Below are 24,631 nucleotides of genomic sequence, written 5' to 3'. Positions count from 1 at the left end.
AGGAATTTTGCTTTGTTCACTGTTGTATCTTCTCCAGCATTTACAACAGTACTTGGTTCACAGTGGGTGCTCAAAGAATGTGCGGAATGAACGAACAGATGTGTGAATGAATCAACAGGCCTGTGCCTCCTCTCCAGCCTCAGCTCTCACTGCAGTTCTGTTTTTCAGCTCAAGCCTGGGTTTTAGTGGGATGGGGTAGGGGTAAGGGGTTCAGATGCTGAAGAGAACTCTGGCCTCACATTTCAGACTCTTGACCTTGAGTCCCAGGTCCTCAACGCAGATAAAAGAAGATGGTGGGCATAAAACTTTGTTTAAGGTAAACACCATTCTGATAACCCAGTTAAGGCTCTTCACATATTAGTAGGTCAGGAGGGAGTCTGAGTAGAGGGGGTGGCCCTGGCTCCAATAATGCACTGATGTCTTTCTTGCTCCAGGACTTCTGCATTTGTTGTTTGTTTGGAATGTCTGTCCGTCAGCCCTATTTATCCTTCAGGGTTCATTATCAAAACCACCTCCCCCACCTCCCAGTCCTCTGTTATTTTCCATCCCAGCCCCCAATCATCCATTTGCTTCATAGCATTGTTGGGTATTTTCAATAATACTGCACTTAAGTCATCCTGTTGGTCATCCTCTGCTTTTATGCCTGCCCTAATGCACCCCTCTTTCGGGATTCAGCTCATACATCCCTCTTTCAGGAAGCCTGCCCTGGCCCCCAAGCTGCTGAGATGCCTCCTCTGGGTTTCACTCCTTTCAGGCCTGATTACTCTACGTGTGCTTCCCCATCACAGCCCTGACATCTATTCTTGCCTGGTGAAGTATTTGTCTTCACCTCAGGACTGGGAACCGTGGACGCAGGATGTGGGGCTCTTGTTCATTCATGGCTCTATTACCTTCTCTGGGAAGCCCTCTGTGAACCTCTCTCAGGCTGAATGGGGAACTTATCTGGGCTCCCAGGTCTTGCACCACCCCCAGCCCCTGATCACTCAGACTGTGCTTCCCACATCACATCCCTAATCACTCTGCCCTATGCTTTTGTCATCACTACTCTGGTCGGTTTCTGTCTGGTGACGCAGGGACTACTCTGGCGTGGTCACCGCTGGATTTCCTGCAACACTCCGAGGAGGCGCTCAGTGAACGCTGAATTTAGGAACTAATCCCTGGCCCTCAACGGAAGGCTGAGGCGAGGCGGGCAAAAACCACAAGTTTCCAATAAGAGCACGACTGCGTCCTCTCCTCTCACCCTGAGGCCCAGTCCACGCGCGAAAAGTGCTCGTACCTAGTGATCTAGCTCCAAAGCAAGGGCAGCAGGAGCCCCGGGGCTCAGCGGGAGAGCGCCTCCTCTCGGGCTAAAGTCCTACCCGGAGCGGAGCCAACGCAAGCCCCGCCCCCTTACCCCAGCGCCAAGGGCGGGCCCAGGTGCGCTCTGGGAGGAGGAGGGCCGCTCAGGTGCCTGCTCCCTGCGCCTGCGCTCTACACACCCCGACTCGCCAGGTGCGCCCCGCCCCCTCCCTGGCCATCCACCTTCGGTGGCTGCTTCCCGGCGGCCGCCATTGCCTCAAGCGCCCGCCAAGCGTTTGTGGGTGTAGCGGGGTTCTGAACTGGGGGAGAGTCGGGGGCGAGCGAGGAGCGGACTGAAGCATCGTGGGCAAAAGAGGCAGGGTGACCGCACACCTAAGGTCCGAGAAAGGGGCTTCCCGGGCACCTCCTCTGTGGCGAGAGCCAGCGCAGCACCTCGCGGACCCTTCTGCGAACGCCCGCACCTGAGCGCGAGGCGCTCCCGTGCGCGTGCGCGGGAAGGGTCTTCCCGCACCCGATCGCGAGACCCCAACGGCTGGCAGCTCGCGGCCTTGCCTGGGCGGCCGGGTGGAGCCCGTCATGGCGCAGCTGTGTGGGCCGAAGCGGTGCTGGGCTCTCCTCGCCCTGCTGGCATCGCTGCTCCTCTCTGGGGCTGAGGCGGCCGATGGAGAACGTGGCGTCCACGGTGAGGTTCGGGGCGGGTCTCCCGGGAGGAGTGGAGGGCCGAGAGGCCGAAGAAGGGGCGTTAGGGGCAGAGTCGGGGGTGTAAGTTGGGGTCCGTGGGGGCCTGGGCACGGTCTGAGCGAGGAGACTTGGCGGGGGAGGAAGTTGGGAGCGACTTGGTGACGCTTAGAGGGTGTCGTGGAGCCAGCCCTGGGAGGTTGAACCTTGAGAAGGAGATTTGGGAGCCCCTGGGAGGGAGGACAGACAGAGGAGCCGGGCTGGGAAAAGTTTCCTGAGGGGGAGGGAGGGGACTAGGGCTGTTGACCTAGAAGGAGTGGCTTTGACCGTTCCTGTGGCAGGAAGTGGGTGAGGGGCCAAACTGAAGACCAGCCTCTTCCTGGCAGCGGAAAGTTCCGGGGCCCAAGAAAGTCCTGGGAGAACTGCCTCAGAAGGCGGGGCTTGGATTAGGTGACTTGGTGGCAGTTTTAGCCTCAGGGAGGAGGCCCTCACCCCTCCCCCACCTTTGGAAATTGGACAGCGGCCTCCTGAGAAACCTTTCTGGTTCATATGCAGTAGAGCGCCTCCCAGGAGAAAGGTGGATACCCAAAGGAAGGCGAAGAAAAGCAGAAGTATTGGGGGGCACTTTGTCACGGTGCAAGGGTGGGAGCCCCTTATAAGAATATTGGCATTGAGAAGCTGGGCTTGGATTCTTTGGACTGGTCGTTAGAGGCTGGTGGAGGATAAGGCCCAATTTAAACCTCTACAGTGTAAGGAAGTTTGGCCGGAAAGGTCATTTTGAATAAGTGTTGGTCTAACCTTAACTGCTTCAGACGTCTAAGCACAAGCAGGCTTTGAAAATAACACTCTTGAAGGAAGAATTCATTGATTCAGCAAAACTTATTGAGCCCCTGCTATGTGTCAGGGACAGTGCTGGCAGCGGTGATAACAGTTGTGACTCAGACAGGCCAGGTCCCTGCATGTACGGAGCTTATATTCTAGTGGGGTAGACAGAGACAGTGAGTAAACATTTAAATAATGAGCACTCACCACAGTATTAAATTACTAAGATGTAATTGAACAGGGTGAAGTAGACAACAGGGATGAGGTAAGATGATGGGGGCCACTTTAGTTCAGGTGGTCAGGGGAGGGCTCTCTGAGGAGGGTGACATCTGACCTCTATCATGAAGAATGAGCAGGTGGCAGCAACATGGAGACCTTGAGGACTAGTGTCCAGTTGGAAGTAATGAAGTATGAAGGCCTTGAGGCTGGAACAAGCTTGGTGGTATTCGAGGAAAATACAACCAGCATGGCTGGAGTCGGAAGGTGTTGGGGGCGTGGAATTGGAGGAGAATGTGGGGTTGGAGAAGTAGGCAGGAGCCAGGTGGCTTTATAGGCCAGCATATTAGATGGAAAGAGAGAAAGTTGGATATGTCTGCACCAAGATATCACCAGTGGTGATTTCTGAAGATTTAATTTCCCTATGTCTGAGGCAGAGAGGGAAAAATGAGTCACAGTGGGAGAGGGGCTGTCAAGAGCCAGTGGGGAAGGTAAAGCAAAAAACAAGAGCCAGTGGGGAGAGACTCAGCTCCAGAGGACCGGCAATTAAGAATGCAGGTGTTAATCATTCTTGCAATCTGAACTGGAATTTGTCAGCCCTTCTGGGCTTTTTTAGAGGAAGAAGTTGTGTTAGGATGTACCTTCCAGTTACGTGGCCTCGGATTTTATCAAAACTGAGTTTGGGGATAACATCTATTGCTTACCCTGAGCTCGTATGCATTATTTAATCCTTGAAACAACCTGGTGTGGTGGTGAAGTTACAGATCTTGCCTAAGGTCACACAGTAGTGACAGAGCTGGGTCTTGCTGCAGAGGTCGTCTCTGTTCCCAATGGCTTTGTCGGCTGCTGCAGCTGGCTGGACCTACTGACCTTTCAGAAGTACTCCTGTCTGGCTGGGTAAACTAATGCCCTTGCTTATCTGAAGTTCTGTTTGTTTGAAAGCTTTCAACAGCTTAATTTGAGGTAGGAGGTTGTTTTGATTCTCTCTCTCTCTCTGCCCCTTCTGATTGCTTTGGTTTTTCTCTGGTAGCAAGGTCATCCACTAAGAGTTGAGGTGTTTCTGCAGCCACACACAGCTGCACAAGTACCTCCAGATGAGTATGGTGGAGGTGGGGGAGAGTGCGTAATGAATGTGTATAAGAGGGAGATCATAATGGTCTGTCAAAGAATAGTCTGTGTGAAGACATGACGGGGCTGAGAGGTGGTGTAAAGGTGGTAGGACCAGTGGATTGTTGGAGTTGAGGTTTTGAAGGGAATGAACTAGAAAGATAGGATGCAGTGGGCAGTGAGTGAGATGCATGAAACTGAGGTTCTGAGGAGGCTGCAGTTATTGAGACAAAGGCCTAGGTGTGACCGTGGAAGGGAGCTTCTGAGGGGAGGACAGGATCACTGAAGGAGAGGAAGTCTAGGAACCAAGAGGCCAGGATGGTTGGAGGGTCAATTACCTGGATCTGGAAATCCCCAAGAATGATGACAGGAGCAGCAGTGAGAGTGAGCGTGAGCCAGCAGCTAAAATCATGAAGTGAGGAGTAGTGATCTGGGGCTGCAGATAAGTCACAGGTGGGGTACATTTACTCTGATGACGAAATTTGTCAGATGTTGAGAGAGTGGAGGGAGACTGATGTAGAAGCAGCACTCACCTGGAAGGGCCCAAAAGAAGCTATATCCTCAGCAGAGAGCTGGGTTCAGTTAGAGTAAGAAAGTGGCAAGAATGTTCGGAGAAGAGATTGAGGGAATGAAAGGTTTTGCTTAAGATAGGTCATAAGTACCAGAGACTCCAGGAGTTGGGGGAAGGGAGATGGCAACAAAACAGGATGTATGGGGATGAAGGGCGACTCAGGAGTCTGGGGCTGATATAGTCATAAGCAAGTGATAGGAGAGTCGTGTGGTCTCGAGACTGACAGTGTTGGTGAGGCACTGGGTGGTGGAGGGCAGAAAGGGAGGGGTGAGGGATGTAGTGGACACTTGGAGGCTTGGCACAGTGTCCTGACTCCAGACATCTTCAGAGGGAGGTGGGGGAAAGCTGATACTGCTCCGGGTGTTCCTAGCGTTCAGGGAGAGTTCCACTCCACCATGGATGCATGTAGAGATTACAGACTGGCTGTTCCCACAAGGCCTCAAACAGGCTTTAGGTGACTTGTACAGTTTCTAGAATTGAAAATTTTTTATGGAAAATTGTGATTTTTGGCTTTGCCTGAAAGATATGAAGATCTGGCAGCACCAGGCCAGTGTTCCCACATAGTACCCATGGGCTGGTGCTGAGTGCTTCTTTTGGAAAGGACATCTTTCTCAGTCTGTGTTTATTCACTTGGCCTGCCCTCTGTATTTTCTAACGACTCCCATGTTAAGTATATGCCCCATTTAGTAAATAGAGGTAAGTAAAATATAATAGCTCCTTATAAATTGTACAGTGCGGTGACTGTGTGTATGTATGTTATTGTTGTTAGGGAACACCCTTTCAGGTGGCCACAAATGTGCATTTTTTTTTCTCTTCTCAGGTGATAAGTCCTAGTATTTGGAGTGCCTCCCAAATACATAATTTTGATGAATATGAGGGCAGATAATATATTCTTTTTCAGGGTAATATATTCCTTTTCAGAATAGAACCTCAAAAATTCCTTTCGGGAGCAGTCAGTTAAGTGTAGTTCCTGCTGCCAGTAACTTCGGCCAGGCCTTGGGCATCATAACTTGTGTTAATGGTTCCTTGGCTCATAGTCCTTTGTTGATTGTTCTTGGGAATTTCCACTGGAGACAAGTGCGGCAGCATTTGTGTGAGAGCCTCCACCACACTTTCAAGTGATCGTCCATTTGCATCAACCCGCCTGGGTTAATTAGTTTCCCCAGAACTCTGACTGAAAGACTGAACTTTCCAGCAGATGTCCAATAAGCATGTTATTAGTCATCATTCCTTTCTCTTCTCCTCACCTCTATGGATAGTGGTAAATTGAGTGGTCAAAGAGACGATGACAGATAAGAGTGGAAGTGTAGCTGGTGTTGGTGATCAGCTGGGAGTTCTCTAAGGCAGCATCTTGTATCCTTGTCCTTCACAGGAGAGGCGTTTGTTTTAATTGCAGGCAAGACAGTTTGGTTCCAGGACAGTTTGAAATATTTATCACTGAGTTATTCAACACATATTTATTGAGCACCTACCAAGTGCCAGGCACAGTTTTAGACCCTGGAAGCAAAGCACTGAAGGAAACAGATGACACCCCCCACCCCATCCATGGCAGTTATAGTGTAATAAGAGGAAAACAATACAAAAACCCAAAAATGAACAGTGAATAAATATTTGGGGATGAGTGCTATAAGGAAATGTAAGGTAAGGTTTGTGTGCTTAGTACTGAAAACATGGCCTTTGAGACCCAAATAGTGCCAGTCCCCTAAAGAACGTTAAGGGGCTTGCCTTTAGGTACACTAAGGGAAAGTGGACCCTTGCCAGTAGAAATATTCCCTGGCCCAGGTCGGCATTTGAGAGCTCAGCCTGTGATAAAACAGATTTCTCTTTCACCCAACCCCCCTACCTGTTTCTCATTTTACCTACCCTCAGAGTCATTTGCAACACTCAGGCTGGCCTCCAGGTAGTTGGCTAGTCAACCAAACCTGTGTTTGCCCTATTCTGAGAGTGAGAGCAATAAGTAATGAGGTAGCCTTTGATTCGTGTGAGATAGGAGAGAACCCTGAAGGGGTCACACTGAAATGACTTAACCCCAAGAGGCCTTGGTGGTCCACTGGTCACATGACTAATGAGGAATTCACAGATGACCCCCAGAAGCACTAGTGTCTGGATTATGGACATCCTTCTGTGTTCCTAGTCACAAATGTCATTTCACGTGTTGTTTCTGATGAGGTCTTTTTGAAAACTCCTTATGAAGGAATTCTGGAACTTGGATGCTGAGGCCCAGGAACTACTTAACCTTCAAGTTTATTTGAAGCACATTTTTCGTTATTGGGAAGCCATTTTAGAGGTGAGGGCGAATGTTTGAGATGGATCTCACCAACAGAGTCCTGGGTTCCTGGCTTTAGAAGCCCCTTAATTTGAAATCCCTGAGTTCATATGTGGTGCTTTGTGTGTGTCCCAGAGTTGGTCATTTAGAGGGTAGGGCATGTTCTTGTGGAGGTGGGGGGATGATGAAAAAATATTAGATATTACAATAGTTTGTGACCTCCTACAGGGCCACACAGATATACAGTATGTCTGTGGTATTGAAATTTAATGGGCTGATTAGGAAAAATAGTCTAAAAAGCCACCTTAGGGAGAGTGAGAAAAAGATTGAGAAACATTGCTTTAGGGAGAGGGTCCATTAGCTTTCATCAATTTCTGAAAAAGTTCTATATTTCAAAAAAGGTTAAGAGCCCCTGAATGTGAATTAACAGACAATTCCATGAAAGACTTTGAAACTGCTTGTTTCCTTCCAAATTATTCAGATGGATTTCTATAATTCTAGTTATGGATTTTGGTAAGGGTAGAATTTATAGTCCCACTTGAGTGATGAATATGAGGTGACAGTGGGTAGCAGTGGTGGTTTGCCTTGTGCCGACAGTTTATGGAATGTAAACCTTTATGTCTAAATATTTTATATCTAAAATGCCAAGATTTTATATCTAAAACACCAAGATTTTATGAGCCTTATAATTTAAGTTGGATTTGTCATTGTAAATGTTCTTTCCTCATACATACCTAGGGGTTATTTTAAAGTTTCTGAGTTACTTATCCTAATGACAACTTCCAGACACCTGAAACTAGAGGACATGGGTAATTAGTAGCTTTCTGTAGTAGAAACAGAAGCCCTCAAGTATGTAGAACCTATCCAGCTAACCAGAATAGGTGGATTTATAGATCACCTTGAAATAAGACTGATTATGAAATAAATGTCAACTTTGGAATTTGGCATGGTAGAATTAACTTTGAACACATTCCTGATCTTCAGTACCTCTCACTCACAGAAAACTTGAAGATTCTCTCATTCCTTAAGGAAAAGGTAACTTGAAGTCCAAATGGGTAGCCAAGCCATAATTTTTCTTATCTTCCCATCTCTAACCTCTTAATCTCCTGATATTGTGGTGTTGCAGGACTTTGATCTATGTGATAGTCTACCATTGCCTTACTGTAGGTGAAGTTAAGGAATTCTGTATCTTCAGCCATGGCAGGTGGTTGTACAGCAGAAAAAGGGAAGGAGTGATGGTTGAGTTAGTTTGATCAACTCATTGGCTTGAGTTTGTGCTTTTGGTTTTCAGTATTCCCTATATCCTGTCAGTCACCACATTCAGTTGGACTCTGTAGTGAAATTTGTCATCCTCTTTGACTTCATTCCCACTGTTCCTGCATTAGTCTGGTCTTCATAAAAATATAGTATCTACTATTTATTTAAAGCTTTGTGCCAAATGTTTTAAGCACTTACAATAGAATGAAAAAAATCCTTTAATCCTCACAACACTCTTAATGATATTGATCTGTGTGTCCAAGAAGTCCCTTGCATTTGAGTTGTTTTTAAGAAATGCATCTGCAGGTCCACAGAATTTATCTCATCGGGGCCCATGGAGGGAAAGCCAACTGAATTTCCCCACTTTATTACTTACCAGTGATTTCAAGACATTGAGCAATCCCAAACAAGCCATTGTCAAGATAGCCTCAAGATTAATGAATGGTGCATTCCACAGCAGGAAACGAAAGTCTAGATGTCACAAAAGGGGTCATTTTGCTAGCAAACTTGTCAAAAAAAAACCCCTTTTATACTAACTAGATCCAGAATGGATATAAATCACACAGAGAGGCCTTTACTGCAACCTGGGCTGAGTTGCATTTATAATGTCTTCAAATTAGTTCTCTTGCTAACATTCTCAGCTTTTACTTTAACCTAAAGGGATTTTAAAGAGAAAATTCCTGTTTACTACAGAATATTTCCGATTCCAGATATGTGGGTTTTTCCACATCAGGCCATTCTCTGCAGACACAGATTGGGTGGATTAGGGTGTCTGACAGTTTAACTCAGTTCTGACACTAACTGCATCTGGTGAGCACAGATCCTGCAGGTTAAGGTCTCATTCCCACAAGGCTGCTCCTCCCCCACTCAGATGCCAGTCACAAGTCACCTGTCATTCTGACCAACCTGCTATATAAATCAAGGGTTCCCACAACCCCCTCCAGTTCAATAATTTGCTTAGAATGGCTCACAGAACTCAGGGAAACATGTTTACCAGTTTATTATAAAGGATTACAAATGAACAGCAGCCAGATGAAGACAGAGGTATGGAAGGGTCCCCAGCGTAGGAGCTTCTGTCCCTGTGGAGTTTGGGGTGAGCCATCCTCCTGGCACATGGATGTGTTCACCTACTCAGGAGCTCTCCTCATGCCTTTGGTTGGGGTATTTTATGGAAGATTCATCACGTAGGCATGATTATTAACTCAATATCCCATCCCTCCCCACTCCCTGGAGGATAATGGGTGGGGCTGAAAGTTCCAGCCCTTTCATCTTGCCTTGGTTTTTCTGACAACCAACCCCCATCCAGAAGCTTTCTAGGTCCTCCCACCCAAGACACTGGTTATATCATTAGCATACAAAAAGACAGTCTTATCCCTCCAGATATTGCCAGGGTTTTAGTTCTTCTGTCAGAAACCCAAGTCAAAGAACAAATATTAGGATAGCAGACGCTCCAGCACTCAGGAAATTACAAGGGTTTTAGGAGCTCTAAATTAGGAAGGGGAACAGGAGCAGGGACTAAATACGTATTTCTGATTATGTTGCAGATATGATGGGTCCACAATCAGAGCTTTGCCTTATCTTCCTAAGCTCCTAATAGTCTGATATAGATACTCCAAGCCTCTGAAATCTACGGTTTTTTAATTAGCCACACCTAAATCAGAATATGGGGCTTGCTGAATTGAAGAATATCGATCAGGTTTATACATTTTCCAGCTTTATTGTGAAGTTTATACCTTTTTTGTTGCATTTATTGTTTTCTTGTTATGAAGTGCATGTGCAGGGAGGTTAGGAAAGCTGCCTTCCATTCCCATCCCAATACCGGGCTAGTGAGAGGCAGCCAGGGATTCCTGCACACACTGGTCCTTTGCTAGAACATCTTCCTCTATTCTACCCTACACACTTTTGCTAAATGACTCTTCCTTATTGTCACTCCCCTATACTAGAATCTTTGCTCATTTCCTTTGTACCTTGTATGGCTTACAAACCCTTTGAATTTAGGGTGTAATTATAATACTTTACTTTGTGTGATTTTTTTTTTCTTCTATCCAAGCCAGTCTTGTGGCTCTAACTTAATTGTGAGTGCCTACAGGGCAAGGACCACGTTCACAGTGAGTGCCTTCTATGTAGGATGGCTACTCAGCTCAGTTTACCTTGAAGGGTTCCAGTTTATGCCACCATATGTCCCAGTGTCTTAACTATTTTCACTCTAAAGTGTCTTGATCTTGAGGGTAAATTATATGATTATGCTACTTACATAGATTAGCTATTCACCAAATACTTATTGCTTAGTATTGCTCAAGATACTAGGGAATTTAGTACATTCAGTTTTATTTACCAGGTAGTTTACAGTATTTTGACTGAAAAATTTAAGCAAACAAAAGGGATGACCATAATCCACTATCCAGATAAAGCCCTTAAAAAAATTAAAATGTATTTGTAAGATTAGAATTCTCAGATTGTACTAAAGGAACCGTGGAAAAGCCTCATCCTCCTATAGTCTCTTTCCCTAAAGCTAGATTCATACATGTGTCTAAATTAAAAGTTTAAAAAGGGAGCATAATATTTAAGCCATTCTTTTGCTTTTTTTCTTTCTTAGTCTTGGACACTTTTCTATACCAGTACATACACACTTGCCTGTTTTTAACAACTCTTGAGTATTCGATTATGTGGATATCTCACAAGTTATTTCACTAGCATGAACATGGTGTTCTAGTGGTGAATTTTCAGCTTTTTTAAACTGTGCACACCAGACCCTTGTGGATGTGGTAATAGTTACCCCTGTTCTTTGAAACTCTTCAATTAATTGACTCTTCCTTGTTTGCTTTTTGATACTGAGGAGTGAACTCTACTCTTATTTTTGTGTGTCTGTCAGATAGTATTTTCAGCCATCTGAGGATTATTGCAGCAAATCATTTCCCTTTGCCCATTATCCTTAGAATTCTAAGTGGTTTTAATGAAAAGAGTAGAGCTGTTTTTAGTGGTGGAAGGGTGTGCTGCAGTGTTTTTAGCAAAGAATAAAACCTGAGGAGTGTGTGGTCAGTGTTGTTATAAGAAATGTGAGCCCTAGGAGTCTATGTGATAGTTTCTGACCACACATATAGGACTTTCTGAGTTATGCAACATGATGGGGGTGGAAAATCTGAGCAGGGTGTTTTTATAAACATTCTTTAAAGAAATGATTGGCGAACTGCAGCTTGCGGTCACTGCCTACATGTGGCCTGCAAGCTGAGTATGGTTTTTGCATTTTTTAATGGTTGAAAAAAATTAAAGACATATTTTTTGTGTGTGGAGGTAATTAGGTTTACTAATTATATTTATATATTTAATATATATTTATTTTTAACAGAAATGCAGGGGATTCAACCCAGGACCTCATGCATGCTAAGCCTGCTCTCTACCACTGAGCTATACCCTCCCCTTCAAAAGAATATTTTAAGACATAAAAATTACATGAAAGGAAGTTTTACTGGAATGACAGCCTTGGTCATTACCTCTGGCTGCTTTCATGTATGAAGCCTGTAATAAAAGCAAATTCTTGCTTTGCATGATTTTCCACATGCACAGTTTTCAGTTACTACAGTATATTAACTGTGAATACTTGAGTACAGACCAAGTTTCAGCTTCTAGCCCTTAAGTCACAAATCACTTAAATCACACATACGCATGGTGATTGGTCACTGCACATGTGCGATTCGGTTCATACACACACAGCAAAGCATGTAGTTGTGTTGCCTTCTTGTTTCCCCATGCATGTGACAGTTTACAAAAATGGTTGATCGATAGAAGAGAATGGCCAAAAAAGACGAAAGTGCAGCAAAGAGAAAACGCTGGAAGTGAAATTCAAATTGCATATAAATGGAGATAGAAGAATGAGCTCACTGTGGGAGTGCTGGCACTGCCACCATCAGAGACTGATATGCAGCTAGAGGAGCTTATCCATAGAAATGAGGAAAGTGGTTGTAACAAAAAGGCTGATGTTCCCATGGACACTGGCAAAAACCTACAGAGTCAAGCAACTCTCAGAGCAATTCTGTGGCACTGAAAGGGCAAAGGATAAAATATTGGAAGCTGATCCAAACCTAGAAGGTGATCCGAACCACTAAGGTGAACTGAAAAGATGCTTGCTCTGTATCATAAATATATGACAAAGACCTTCACAAGCACTGTTCAGATTAGTCTTGGTAATTTATTTAGTTATTTACAAAGAAGATTAAGCACTTCAATTCTCAAGTTTCTAATGTTTTCACTTAAAATGCACTAAATAAATATTCATTTTATTTTAATTATTCTGTATGTTTATAACCCACGGTTTTTAATGTTTTAGCAAAGAATTTTAAAGATCATGAAACAGTCATAATTTTCCCCATTGTTTTGCATGATTTTGCACTATACTGCCTGTTTACTATTTGGCCTGTCATTAAAAAGTTTACTGACCTTTGCTCTAGAGAAAACAGATGGAGAAGGAGGAGGAGGACCATTCGATGAGTGGCTCCAGCTTGTGAGATGATCCAGGGCTTTCTTAGGATACAGTGAGGCAAGAAATTGGTGTTTAGTTTTTAGGACCCATGAGAATAAAAAGTGTAGACTAGAATCCTAGGAGAGTTATTTTTGCTTGTTTTAAAAACTTACTCTGAATTGGTGTAAAAACATGATTAAAAGAAAACACTAAGTGCAAGGTACTTGTTAATTTGGAGGAGACAGAACAGGTGGGACTGACGTGAGGTTTTGGCTCTATCATGTTTTGGTCCTTTAAAATGTTAGAATTTGATAAAGCGGAGTAGATACACCCATTTTAAGGTATTTTCTGTACTTTTCATAATATTTTAAACATTTCATTTAACTTTTCAATAGACGCTGCTACAGTTGTGCATGTTTGGAGAATGATTAGATGCCATCTTCTTAAACCTATAAAGTTAGTGCCTGAGAGCTTAACATTTCTGTGGTGGCCCTGTTAGAAGGTGGCAGCAGATCATTCCAGCTAACTACGTACAGAGTGAAGTTGTCTGAGGCAGTGGCTGGTTTTGGTAAACCTCTAGTGACTTCAGAACCAGAGAAACCTGTTTTCTATAACAAAGACCAGTCTGTTTGGCTATTTTGTAATAGCTGATGTTCAAAACACCTGCCAGGGTTTTGTAATTTAGGTTCATATGTCAGATAATATATGAATTTAACCATTTCTAATGCTTATCCAAGAGAAAAAAATGTTACTGTTTCCTAAAGGCAGGAATTGCATTTTTACGTATTCTGAAGCGATTGTACCAAATTTGGTGCCCTTCAGCTTTTTCCCTGTTTTCCTTACTCTGCGTTTTGAAAACTTATAGGATGCATTTAATTTTGCACTAACATTTGTGAGCATACAAATAGGACTTGAAACATATTTTCATGGTTATTTCCCAAAACTATTCCAAGACCGATATATAATTTTGTCATCTCTTAATAATAATTATTTATTAAGGAACAACTTCCTGAAAATTGTCCAGCCAAGTCCCCCTCAGCCTCGGCCAGTTCTTTGGTGTGGTGCTGTCAGTGACTGTCACTGAGTGTGACTGTAAACAGACCCAGCAGAGGGCTTGGCCTTGGTGAGCCCTCTAGTTCTGATGAATCCTTGAGGAATGTTTTTCCTGCCTGTCACTGTGGTGGGTTTTTCTTTCTTTCCATCCAAGGGGTTGTTATGTTTATGCTGGAGCTCACTGATCAGACCAATATGAATTCAAATCCAGCACTGCTGTTTGCTTAGCTTAACCCACCCAAACCTCAGGGTCCTCACTTTTGTAAAAGGGGGTTGTTACTGCATGATTCACAGTTTTGTGACTATTAGAAATAGTGCACATAATGTGCCTCACGTCAGGCTTAGTGAAGGCAGTAAAATGAGGTGTCAAGAAATAAATCATACTCTGCATTTTGGTTCATTTTGATTTTAAGCTGTGTCTACCAAAGTATGGTATTTTATTTTCTTTAAGTTTTTTTTTTAAGGAAGGTGATAGATAAGTCATGGAAGCCATCTTACATACTAAAGTATTTCTGGCTTTTTGTACAAATGTTTTGGAGAACAACAAAAGAAGAAATGCATTGATGTTATGTGGAGTGAGGTGAAGAATATGTGGCCTGTGTTTCCTAAAGAAACATTCTCTCCCTTGAAACAAGCAAACTAAAACAAAATCCTTTTTCATGAGTTCACTCTCATAAGCCTAGAGCGTAAAAATTTGAATCATAGAGGCTTAAAAGCAATTTAGTTAGTAGAAGCATGTAACAAAATGAGACTTTTCTCCATTTGACAGGGAGCCTCCACACTCACAGAGAGGACTGTCTTGACACAGTAAGGGTGTGGTTAAATTTCATCTTAATTGAACCTAGCTTTGGCCAACTAACCTACTACTTAGAGCTCTTTTACGCTTATCAAGGGACCTGAAAATAAGGCTGCTTCTGAAACTTAAGCTATGAGATCAGTGTGTGATCACTAAGAGCAGATGTGAGCAGCTGTTCGAGACAGAGTGGCCTCCCAGGCCCACAGGATTTGTGATGAAGGGGCCCATCACATCTGCAGGAAGGATGTTCCAATGAGGAGCAAGCAGTGGTCAGCAGTGGCAGTCAGGAAGGAAGTATTCCAGAGGCAGACCTTGACCGAGCTCTCTTGACTGAAGCACTGTAGTCTGCCTGGTAGGCTCCGATAGAGAGGACATTCACAAGAAATCCCACAGAAAACTTCCTTACTCTGACTCCAAGTGACCTGCTCCATTTCACCTTGCTTTCTGAGGCAGTATGCTGGATAGCGTACACATCCAGCCTGCTTGACAGTTAATTCCTCAGTATCCTCTTGTGCACTTTGTTAGCAGGGATCAGCATCCTCATGCCCCATGAGCGCAGAGGCACTCAGAGTATTTGTCTGAGCCCATAAAGATAAGGGCCAGTTTCTGGGCAGTGTTGACTTCACCAAGGTAACTGCCATCCATCCCTAGATAAGCTTTTTCCCTCTTCCTCTTTATACACCCTCAGGCTTCTATACCTGCACAGAGTGTGTATCTGGCACTCTTGCTTCTGAAAAGCCACTGAATTCTCACCCTTTATACCATGATCGCCCTGCTGCATTCTCTGCTGTGGTATTTGGCGGTTCCCATCTGGCTGCCTTGAGCTTCGTTTGGCCCCTCTCAGGTGTTTGTTTCAATTGAGACATAATTCACATTCCATACAGTTGACCCATTTAAAGTGTACAGTTCCTCCCTCAGATTTTCTTGTTAAAAAAAGGCTGTACCTGAAGCTGTTCAGGAAGCAAGGCCACAAAGGAGTCAGTGATCCCCAGCGTTCTCAGCTTGGCAGGGCGTTGGATGGGCTGTTCCACCTCAGGAGCATTGGGCACTCCTTGCCTTGATGATGTTTTCAGTTTGAGGTCGTAAGTGGATCCTGTGTGGGTCCTCTCCATCTTGTCTTGTTGCTAGCAATGCTGCCTCTGGCATTTGACAGTGGTGTGGGTTGGACAGAATCACACACCAGAGGACTCCTCTCTTGCCATGTCTTCCCTGGGCCTTGTTGATTGTGTATGTTTTGTGACCTTTGGCACATAGTACAAAGTCCCTGCTCCAGGTGCACACCCAGCTGGTTCTTGTTGATGTGTTATACGGACGAAAGTTACCCCTATTAAAAAAAAAACTGATTTATTAAATATTTTCATACATAAAATCAGTTGTTTTAAGCATACAATCCAATGACTTTTGGTACATTTACAGAGTTGTACAACCATCCCCACATTCCAATTTTAGAACATTTCCACCATCCCCAAAAGATCCATCCCTATGCCAATTTGCAGTCACTCCCCCCCCCCCCCCCCCCCCCGTTCCAGGCCAACACTAATCTACTTCCTGTCTCTGTTGCTTTGCCTTTCCTGGACATATTGTATGATTGCATTCATATGAAGTGTCCAGATAAGGTACTTTTAACTGGTGATTTAACTGATGGTTGCTTTCAAATTAACAAGAGAATTTTTTACTTTAGAGTGTGCTTTTTTTGCTGTACTAGTTACCTGTGATTTATTGGTGTGTGTGGGAGTTCCTTGGGGGTGTTTGTTTATTTTGCATAGTACCAAACTTTTTGTCCATAGATAGATGTTTTGTGGACATTTGTTTTCATGCCCATCATTGTGATGTATTTGGGGAGACACAAGAGAAGCACAAATTCTGCCCTCTGCTTTCAAAAGGCATCCCCTAGTTGGTGAGGTAAACCTAGCAAACATGAAAACAACTAAGGAGGAGTAAATGACAGCATATAACCACGTGTAAGGCCCTGGGATGTTTTTATTTGAAATGTTTACCAAGCACCCTGTGCTAGGCCCCACGCAGATTGGAATGCCCTTGTGCCAGAAGGCAGAGATCCATGGAGGCCAGAGTATAGAGAGGTGATGTGGACTTGTGGTCCCAGGAGGGGTGATATGGTGGTGCAGAGCAGACGCTGAATCACATGGTCAGGTTACTCCCTTTTCCAGTTGGTTTCCTGGCGAAAGTCTCATTCTAGTGCAGGTGATACCTCTAGTATTTGTGTATCTGTCCTTTTTAAAGAGAAAGGCCTTCTGCATGCAGATGTATCTGGCTGGAATTTTATAACATAGTTGTTCTGTTTCCCGTGTACTAGAGTGGGGCCAGATTTTGGGACACTTTGAAACCTAGGCCCATATTGGTTTGCTCAGATAGGAGCCATTATCCACACTGGAGCAAAGGAGTGACCTGAGTTGCCTTTGGAGGTTTGGCAGTGGGGAGAGCTAGCATTAGGGAGCTTCTTTCTGAGGTGCTTGTGGTAATTTGACTATGAAGTGGCCTACCCTGGCAGAGAGTGGACAGGGAAGTTTCAGAAAGGTCCTTCTGGGGGCTGCTAAGAGCACCAGTACTTTCTTCCTGACCTGACATCGCCGGCTCTGGCCTTTCAGTGCTAAGCTCCCCTTGGTCTGGGGAGACAGGCACATATCCAAAAGGATCCTACAGACTGTTCTGTTGCCTTTGAAAGCCTTATTTCTATGCTGGATGTGTATGTCTTTGATAATGAGGGCAGGGACAAAATCAACATGCAACTGAATTTCAATTTAGTTGGGTCGGTTGGTATCTTTGTTGTTAGATGTTGCGTTTCTTTCCTGTATGAGGAGGGAATCGCTAAGGAGGCCTGATGGTGACACTTTAGACACAGCTCACTGGAACTTAGTGCTAGATCTTAAGGCTCTGGAAAACTGTGGGCCACCTCCTATAGGTCTGTGCATGTTCTCTCTTTCCAGGATTGCCCTGCCAAGCTAATTGGTCTCTGTTTCGTTGTGTTTTAGAATTTTGCCAAGTTTCAAAGATAGTGGGAAGATGCCGGGCCGCCATCCCTAGGTGGTGGTACAATGTCACTGACAGATCCTGCCAGCAGTTTGTGTATGGAGGCTGTGAAGGGAATGACAATAATTATATGACCAAGGAGGAGTGTCTTGCAAAATGTGCTGGTGTCACAGGTAAGACAGTGCTAGTTGGGGAAGTTTTATTATCTAGAGGCAGTTTATTAATTGGGATGTAAATGCCTTTTGCTTTTCATTAGTTCCTCATGGCTGAACCTGGGAGGTATTTTAAAAAGCAGAAGAAACAGGCACAGTGTGTATGTCACCCACACAGTGGTTTCACGGCGGTACGCTCCCTCCTCTTCCCAGAAAGGGCAGAGTAGGCCACAGACTGGAGCCGGGGGAGGACTGCATCTTCTCCTCGACTTCCTTTCTCCCACTAGTGAGTGCAAGTCCCACGCCAGACCTGGCATGAGCAGAGTCCTCCAGGTCCCCTCAGACGGGTTGCCGCCTTGCTTCCTGGGCATTTGGGTTCTTTTTACCTCTGAGTTAAATGACTTGAGGAGGTCACCCAGCCAGCCAAATTACAAATCACGTTAAAAATAGAACATACTTCCTGGAATCCATCCTTCTCCCAGCCCTCACTAGGGGAGGATTCTGTGGAATCAAGATAATATTGACCCTGAGAGCCTCCCAGTTGAAATAAAAACCTAAAGCCCCACAGCAGTATACACTGGCTCTGAACAGAGCCTTGGGGAACTCCTTGAGACCTGATGGCAATGAGATGTTGGCTTTCTGGGGCCTGATTCCTCCCAAGTGTTCAGAGACCCAAGGATTTGGCCAGCCAAACTGTTAAAGATTTTCATTGATGATTTTCTTAGCATTGTTACATTGATGCATCCTCTCCTGATGGCTTGGCATCAGTGTTAGGACTCTGGATTATGATTCTGTGTCGGGATGTGCTGGTGTCCTCTGTGCCCAGAGATGGGCCCTGCATGCTTGTCGAGTTTTAATATCTCCTCACATATTAACTCTCTCTTGGATTTGAGCTCTGCATTCAGAAGTCAGATAAGCTTATTAAAGTCATGTGTAAAGAGAGGAAAACAACAGTGGCTTTAGCTGTGACCTGAGTTTTAAACATAATGCGCAGGCATACAAGCCCGGCAGTGACTCGGTGCCTTGAGGAACATTTTATTGATTTTTGTATACCTGGTGCCCAGCAGGCGCTCAACAAGTGTTTGGAGAGCTGAGGTGGCTGGTGTTGATTTTGGATCGTACAGGTGGGTCCCTCATCTTTTGAGGGGGGTAACTGGCAACCTCACCACATGGTGACTGAAAAAAATACCATTTGTTGTACGTAGTTTTCTGTCATCAGCTATGATCCAGTGTCGGGGGAGGAATTAAGGGGAGATATTTTTGCCACCTTTTCTGTCTTTTCCCAATCAAAAGTTGACAGTAGCAGATGTACATGCCATTCTGGTTACTCCTTGGTTTCTCAGGGAGAAAGTTGTAAGAACACAAGCAGTGGACAGTGGGCCTTAGGACAGAATGTCTCTACAAGGGGCCACGGGGTGTTGTGTTTTGCTGGGAGAAGGCAGACAGCTGTCTCCCTAGAAGTCAGCCAGTCTGGCCCCAGCCTCGAGGTCTCAGAAGGCTCATTTGCTGGCACCCGAGCCTGGCTCCACTGCACGGCTCGTGAGGCGTTCTCTTGTGAGCCTGTGAGGAGCTGAAGCTGCCAGGGCAGCTCGTCACTGGAGTCTTTGGCAGCATATTCTCCCCCAGGCAGGCAGGCTCTGGGGAGCCAGATGATAACGAGAATGCCAGTTTATTTATTAATAATTAATTAATTAATTATAATGAGAACCAGAATCACTGAAAGACCAGACACTTACATCTCTGTGCCTACACCTTTAGTCCATGTAGGCAAATCTCTCAGCCAGATTCCCAGAAGATTGCTTGATGAGGAAAGAGGCAGAACTAGGAGAGTTGGTTTGTGATAGAAATGTTTAATGGTGTCAGGTTAGACCAGCCCCACACCTCTCCATAGGGGAGGGTCCCACCCTCCTGGACCTTGCCAGCACCACCTTTTTTGCACTTCCTTAACTGGCTAACCTCTCCACCCCACCCCTTTAACTTTGTGTGTGTGAGATAAAATATACATAACATAAAATTTGCCATTTTAACCATTTTTAAGTGTACATTTTAGTGGCATTAAGTACATTCACACTGCTGGGCACCCCCTTCACTTTTCAATTCATTAGGCGAGTTAATACAGTTTGCCAGGTTATTTGGCCCTGGAAGCCATTCTGTCTTTTTATAAAGTCATTTCACATGTCTTTGCTCTGATTCCCAAGCTGGTTGATCTTAAAGTTTAGCCCACAAGGCAGTCTTGGTTCCTTATTTTCCAAGTTCTGGTGGGCTTGTGGTCCAGCGTGTGCATTGAAGGGCCCACATAAAGGAGAAATGGGAATCGCTGTGAGAGGCACACAGGACCAAGCCTGCTCAGGGACGCAGCTTGCTTTGTCTCATCAGCAGTCTTGGATGTACGCTTTCTCACTGTGTTGTTTATTTGTCCCCTTGTAGAGAACACCATTGATGGTCCAGCCACCAGCAGGAATGGAGCAGATTCCTCTGTCCCAAGTGGTAGGTTCTTAAAAAGACCCAGGATGGAATGAGGGCCATCCAGATGGGTAACTATGAAAGGACATCTGTACTTTGGGAGTTGTATAAGGGCCTCCATCTCCTGGTACTATTTACTCAGAATTGGCAGATGGGGGCTCTGCCTGGGCTGCCAGCTTCTGGCTTCTTGCCGGCCTCCTTATACTGGGGAGTTCATATTGTCCAGCAGACAAGAGGGCTGAGGGATTCAACAGAGCTTCCTGGCTGACCTCAGCTTCCTCCTGGGGGACGGGATTGTGGTTGCTGTCAGGTGGGCTCAGGCCCCTTCCTTCTCTTTGGGCTGGCCTCAAGTCCCCTGGCCTCTCCTGCTGTGCTGTCTTCGCTGCCCTGTCCCACCTCCTTGCCTGTTTTGTCTCCTTTGCTTCCTGTTGTCCTTGTCGTCTCCCTCCCTGTGCTGAGTCCTCTGTCCTCTGCCACCCCTGCCTCCAATTCCCACTGCAGTCCTTGATCTCGAGCTTTGTGTTAGCTTGCTTTGTAGTGCTGACAGCAGCTGCCCCATTCCTCCTTTATGCTTAAAGGACTTTGCATCAGGAGCCTGGGGTGAGTGGTCCAGATGTACTAGCAAGCCCAGCCCAGCGTTCTCAAAGGCTAGTCCCCAGGCAGTGGGTTCTGCTGGGCGAGACCTGCTGTGGAGGGAGGGAATCTGCCCCTACCCCATTTGAGGATGGCCCGTAGTCAGCCAGTGGCCATGCATTGATTGCAGCCTTGGCTCTAGTCCTTTGCCATCAGTGCCCACATGAGAGTGAGCATTTATTAGCTCAGTGGTCGGCCGACTTGCAGAATGCTGAGAGTTAGGGTAGAGTCACTTTCCAGTTTTGCCAGGCTAGGAATCCTGTGCCCGTCCTGGCCATTGCTTTCCCTGGGTTCACCGTTTATTCTCGAGCTGCCTCTGCAAAGTCATCCAGAGCCATGAGGTACCAGCATAATAGTTCTGGTTTTCATCCTGTTTCAGAAGACAATTTCCCTAAGAGAATAAGGGGCCTCCTCCCTGTGCCAGAGAGTGAATACCTCTGGTCTTCCTCATCACCCCAGAAACTATGGCTGGGATTAGATTCCATAGCAACCCCTGAAGTGACAGGCAGGACTCCCCATCCAGTATTCAGTCCGTGTGTGCAGTAGAGCCCATTAGGACTGGGAGCTGATGGAGCAAAGCTGCCCATGGAGGGGGGCTCCACTCCTTTCCTTCCAGGTATCAGAGTGGGCCCTTTTACACTCAGCCCTGGCTAGGCCATGTGTCCTGTGTCCATCCCAGCCTCCCTGACATGGATGTTTGTGTTTCAGCTCCCAGAAATCAGGATTCCAATGACCCCTCCGATGATATTTTCAACTATGAAGGTATAACTTTTAAGAAATATTCACATATGGATAAAATGTGTTTCCTTACTTAGCTGGGAATTGAGACACACTTGAAGATTTCCATTAAGGACATTGTAGAGCGAGGCTTCCCGGCCTTTCCCAGGTGGTAGGACTCATGAGGATGCCCCGGGTGGCAGGAAGCAGGAAGTGCCACAGCATGCCCTCAGGAAGCTTGTGCTTACAAGGCAGCCTGGTGTGCAGGCTCTGCCTCCCACCAGCTGTGTGCTGTGGGCAGCTTACTGTATAGCTCTGCCTCAGAGCCCCTGAGTATGAAATGAGGGGCCTAGTTCAGACCTTTCAGAGACCAACTTAACACGTGTAAAGTGCCTACAAGAGTGCCTGATGCAGAGGAACCTCCATAACAGTTTAGTTTGGCTATAAAGAGAAAGATACCTGAAAATGTGGGCCAGACTGGCCACGTCTGTAATCGACAAGTTTCTATAGCAGTGATGTCTCCTCCATTGGCAGGCAGCCATGTGGCTGCTCAGCAGCATTCTAGCTCAGTTCACCTCTCCTGGGCCCCACTCATTTGTACTCCTTGGGCTGTCTCACTCCCAGAATACTGCACTGCTGAGGCGGTCACTGGGCCTTGCCGTGCAGCCTTCCCACGCTGGTACTTTAATGCCGAGAAGAACTCTTGTGATAACTTCATCTACGGAGGGTGCCGGGGCAATAAAAACAGCTACCCCTCCAAGGAGGAGTGCATGCAGCGCTGCTTCGGTGAGTCTGCCTGATTCCTAAATCCAGGAAACAACCTTGGGCGAATGAGCCCTCCCAAGAGGGCTCCATTTCCCCATCCCTAAGATGAAGGACTTAGAAATGCTGTCATTGGCTCTACCTTTCTCTGGCTTCCTAGTGAGTAAAGGGTGGGCTTTGGCACTGGCTGTTGGGCAGATGTGTCCTAGATCCCCACCAGGTGGCAAGGCCTCAAGACCCTCAGAAAAGCTGGAAGAAATTGCTCAGAAAGAGCCCCTGTGAAGGCACAGGGCTGAGGGGAATCCTTGGGCGTGAGCAGCTCTAAGGGAGGAAGCCTGAGAGCTGACCTCGGGGTTGTGTGTTTTCTTCCAGGCAAGCAGTTGTATCCTGCCCTGCCCCACGGCACTAAAGGTAAACAGCCTTTTACCCACCTCTACCTGCCTTCCTTGACTAAGCTTTGGCTGTATTTTTGCAGGCTCATGTTGTCTTGGACACATCATCCTTCACTGTAAACATCTTTTTGGTAGAAAGTTCATGTTTCTGCACGAGTATGGCTAGGCAGCTTGGAACATGTGGATGTTTGTCCCACCATACAGTGTACATAAACAGGGGTTAGGGGTGAGGCTGTCTCTGCCCAGGCAGCCTGGGGGTGACTAGAGGACACACTCTACTGTTTTGGCTGTGCAGGGACCTGCTCTACATGGGCCTGAGACTGTCTCCAGGTTTGGGGGGAGCTTTGCTGCTGAGGGGTGTACAAAGTTGGTCATGGGTGACATGAATTAAGATGGCGAGCCCTTACTGTGTGTGGGCGGAGTGTGGCCCTAGTCTGTGCTGTTGTCCCTGAGCAGTCTGGTCTGACAAGGAGGCTGGGCCTTTTCTCGCTTTTGTTTCTGATTCTGAGCCTGAGTCATGCATGGATGGTAGTGTTTGCACAAAAGACCTGCCACACTGGTTTGGCCTCTTTCCACCTGTTTCCCTGTTAAGGAGCCCAGGCCTGACCTATGTGTCTGCTCTGCTTTAGAAGAGGAATGAAGCTGGAACCTGGTTTGCCCAGGCATGGGGGTCTGGAGGGTTGGAGATGGAGAGGGGATTGATGCTGTCCACTTCTGCAGCCAAGCGGGGAGAGGGAGCCAGGTAGCTGCCACAGGAGGCTACATTCCTTCGATGGATCCACACCTGAAAAAAAAAGCATAGTAACTGACCAGTGGGACTGCACTGGGGCAACCACTGTTAAATTTACTTGGGTAATTAGGAGCATGAGCGTCCCCTCTTGGCCCTGCTTCCAATACCTCTTGTCTCCCTTCCCTCATTCCACAGGTACCACCCCAGCCACCTGCAGGGCCACATCTTTCTCTGTGGCTGGTCGGGGCAAGGGAAGGGGGTATGCTTTTTACATCCTAGTGTGCATCTTTTGGCCTGAATCCCCTGAGAGGTGGTAGGGAAAGAGAGAGTTGAAGTGGAGAGTTTCTGGTCAAAAAAAAAAAAAAAAAAAGGAATACAAATAGCTTCTCTGTGTGCACGTAGCATAGTGCCTCCTTTTTTCAGGAACCTGCTTCTCAGGACTGTAGGGACTCTCCTTGATGACTTTCTGGCAGGCAGTGCCAGTTCTCCAGACTCCCAGATTGGGGTCGGGGGGACACCTGGTCCAAGAGCTGCTGGTCTTCACCCTGAGCCCACCTGGACACTCTGGCTGCTGCCTGCCTCATTCTGCTGGTTCTGAGGCCTCTCTCTCATCTGCAGTGGTGGTCCTGGCAGGGCTGTTCGTGATGGTCCTGATCCTCTTGCTGGGAGCCTCCGTAGTCTGCCTGATCAGGGTGGCACGGAGGAACCAGGAGCGCACCCTCCGCACCGTCTGGAGTTCCGGGGACGACAAAGAGCACCTGGTGAAGAACACTTATGTCCTGTGAACACCCTGTCTCTAAGGGGCTGCCCTCCTCCACCCGCTGTTGATGAAGAGAACCTGGGAAGGGAGGGGAGACAAGTGTCGAATGCATGTGTACTTTTTCAAATTGAGTGATTGATTTGTATTTGTGCGATCATTAGAGTTTTTGGTTTGTTTGTTACTTCACAAGGTAAGAGGGCTTGCTCCCTGGTCTCCTGGGGTGGGTTTGCTTTGGAAATCCTCTTAGATAAGGGGTGCATGCATTGCAGGTGGTCTGGCCCTCGACTGGAGTCAGCTCCTCTTCGATTTATTTCTTGGCACCAGGTATAGTTTTCTTCACATATGTTGAATCTTATTGTCTCCTTTCCCATCACAAAAGTGATGCTTTAATAGTTTCCTTTGTTTTTTTTTTTTTTTTAAGTAAGCAGAAGCATAAGTTTTTTATTAGGATTCTGAAAGGAAGAAAGTAAGATGTACAAGTTTAATAAAAAGGGCCTTCCCTTTTAAAATAAA

General features: G+C 46.1%; 1 protein-coding gene across 1 annotated transcript; it reads left to right on the top strand.

Annotated features, from left to right (window-relative positions):
• The first annotated feature begins 1,513 nt into the window (after positions 1 to 1,513).
• On the top strand, positions 1,514 to 24,631 carry SPINT2 (serine peptidase inhibitor, Kunitz type 2). Its single transcript, XM_074369744.1, has 7 exons — positions 1,514 to 1,981; positions 17,512 to 17,682; positions 20,089 to 20,148; positions 21,466 to 21,519; positions 22,099 to 22,260; positions 22,609 to 22,647; positions 23,977 to 24,631. The coding sequence occupies exons 1-7, from the start codon at positions 1,876 to 1,878 to the stop codon at positions 24,141 to 24,143; spliced, it is 759 nt and encodes a 252-aa protein (XP_074225845.1). The 5' UTR covers positions 1,514 to 1,875; the 3' UTR covers positions 24,144 to 24,631.

This window comes from Camelus bactrianus, chromosome 9 (assembly GCF_048773025.1).
Source record: "Camelus bactrianus isolate YW-2024 breed Bactrian camel chromosome 9, ASM4877302v1, whole genome shotgun sequence".
In the NCBI taxonomy this organism is placed as follows: domain Eukaryota; kingdom Metazoa; phylum Chordata; class Mammalia; order Artiodactyla; family Camelidae; genus Camelus; species Camelus bactrianus.
Note: the sequence above shows the minus strand (reverse complement) of the source record. Positions and strands in the feature narration are given on the sequence as shown.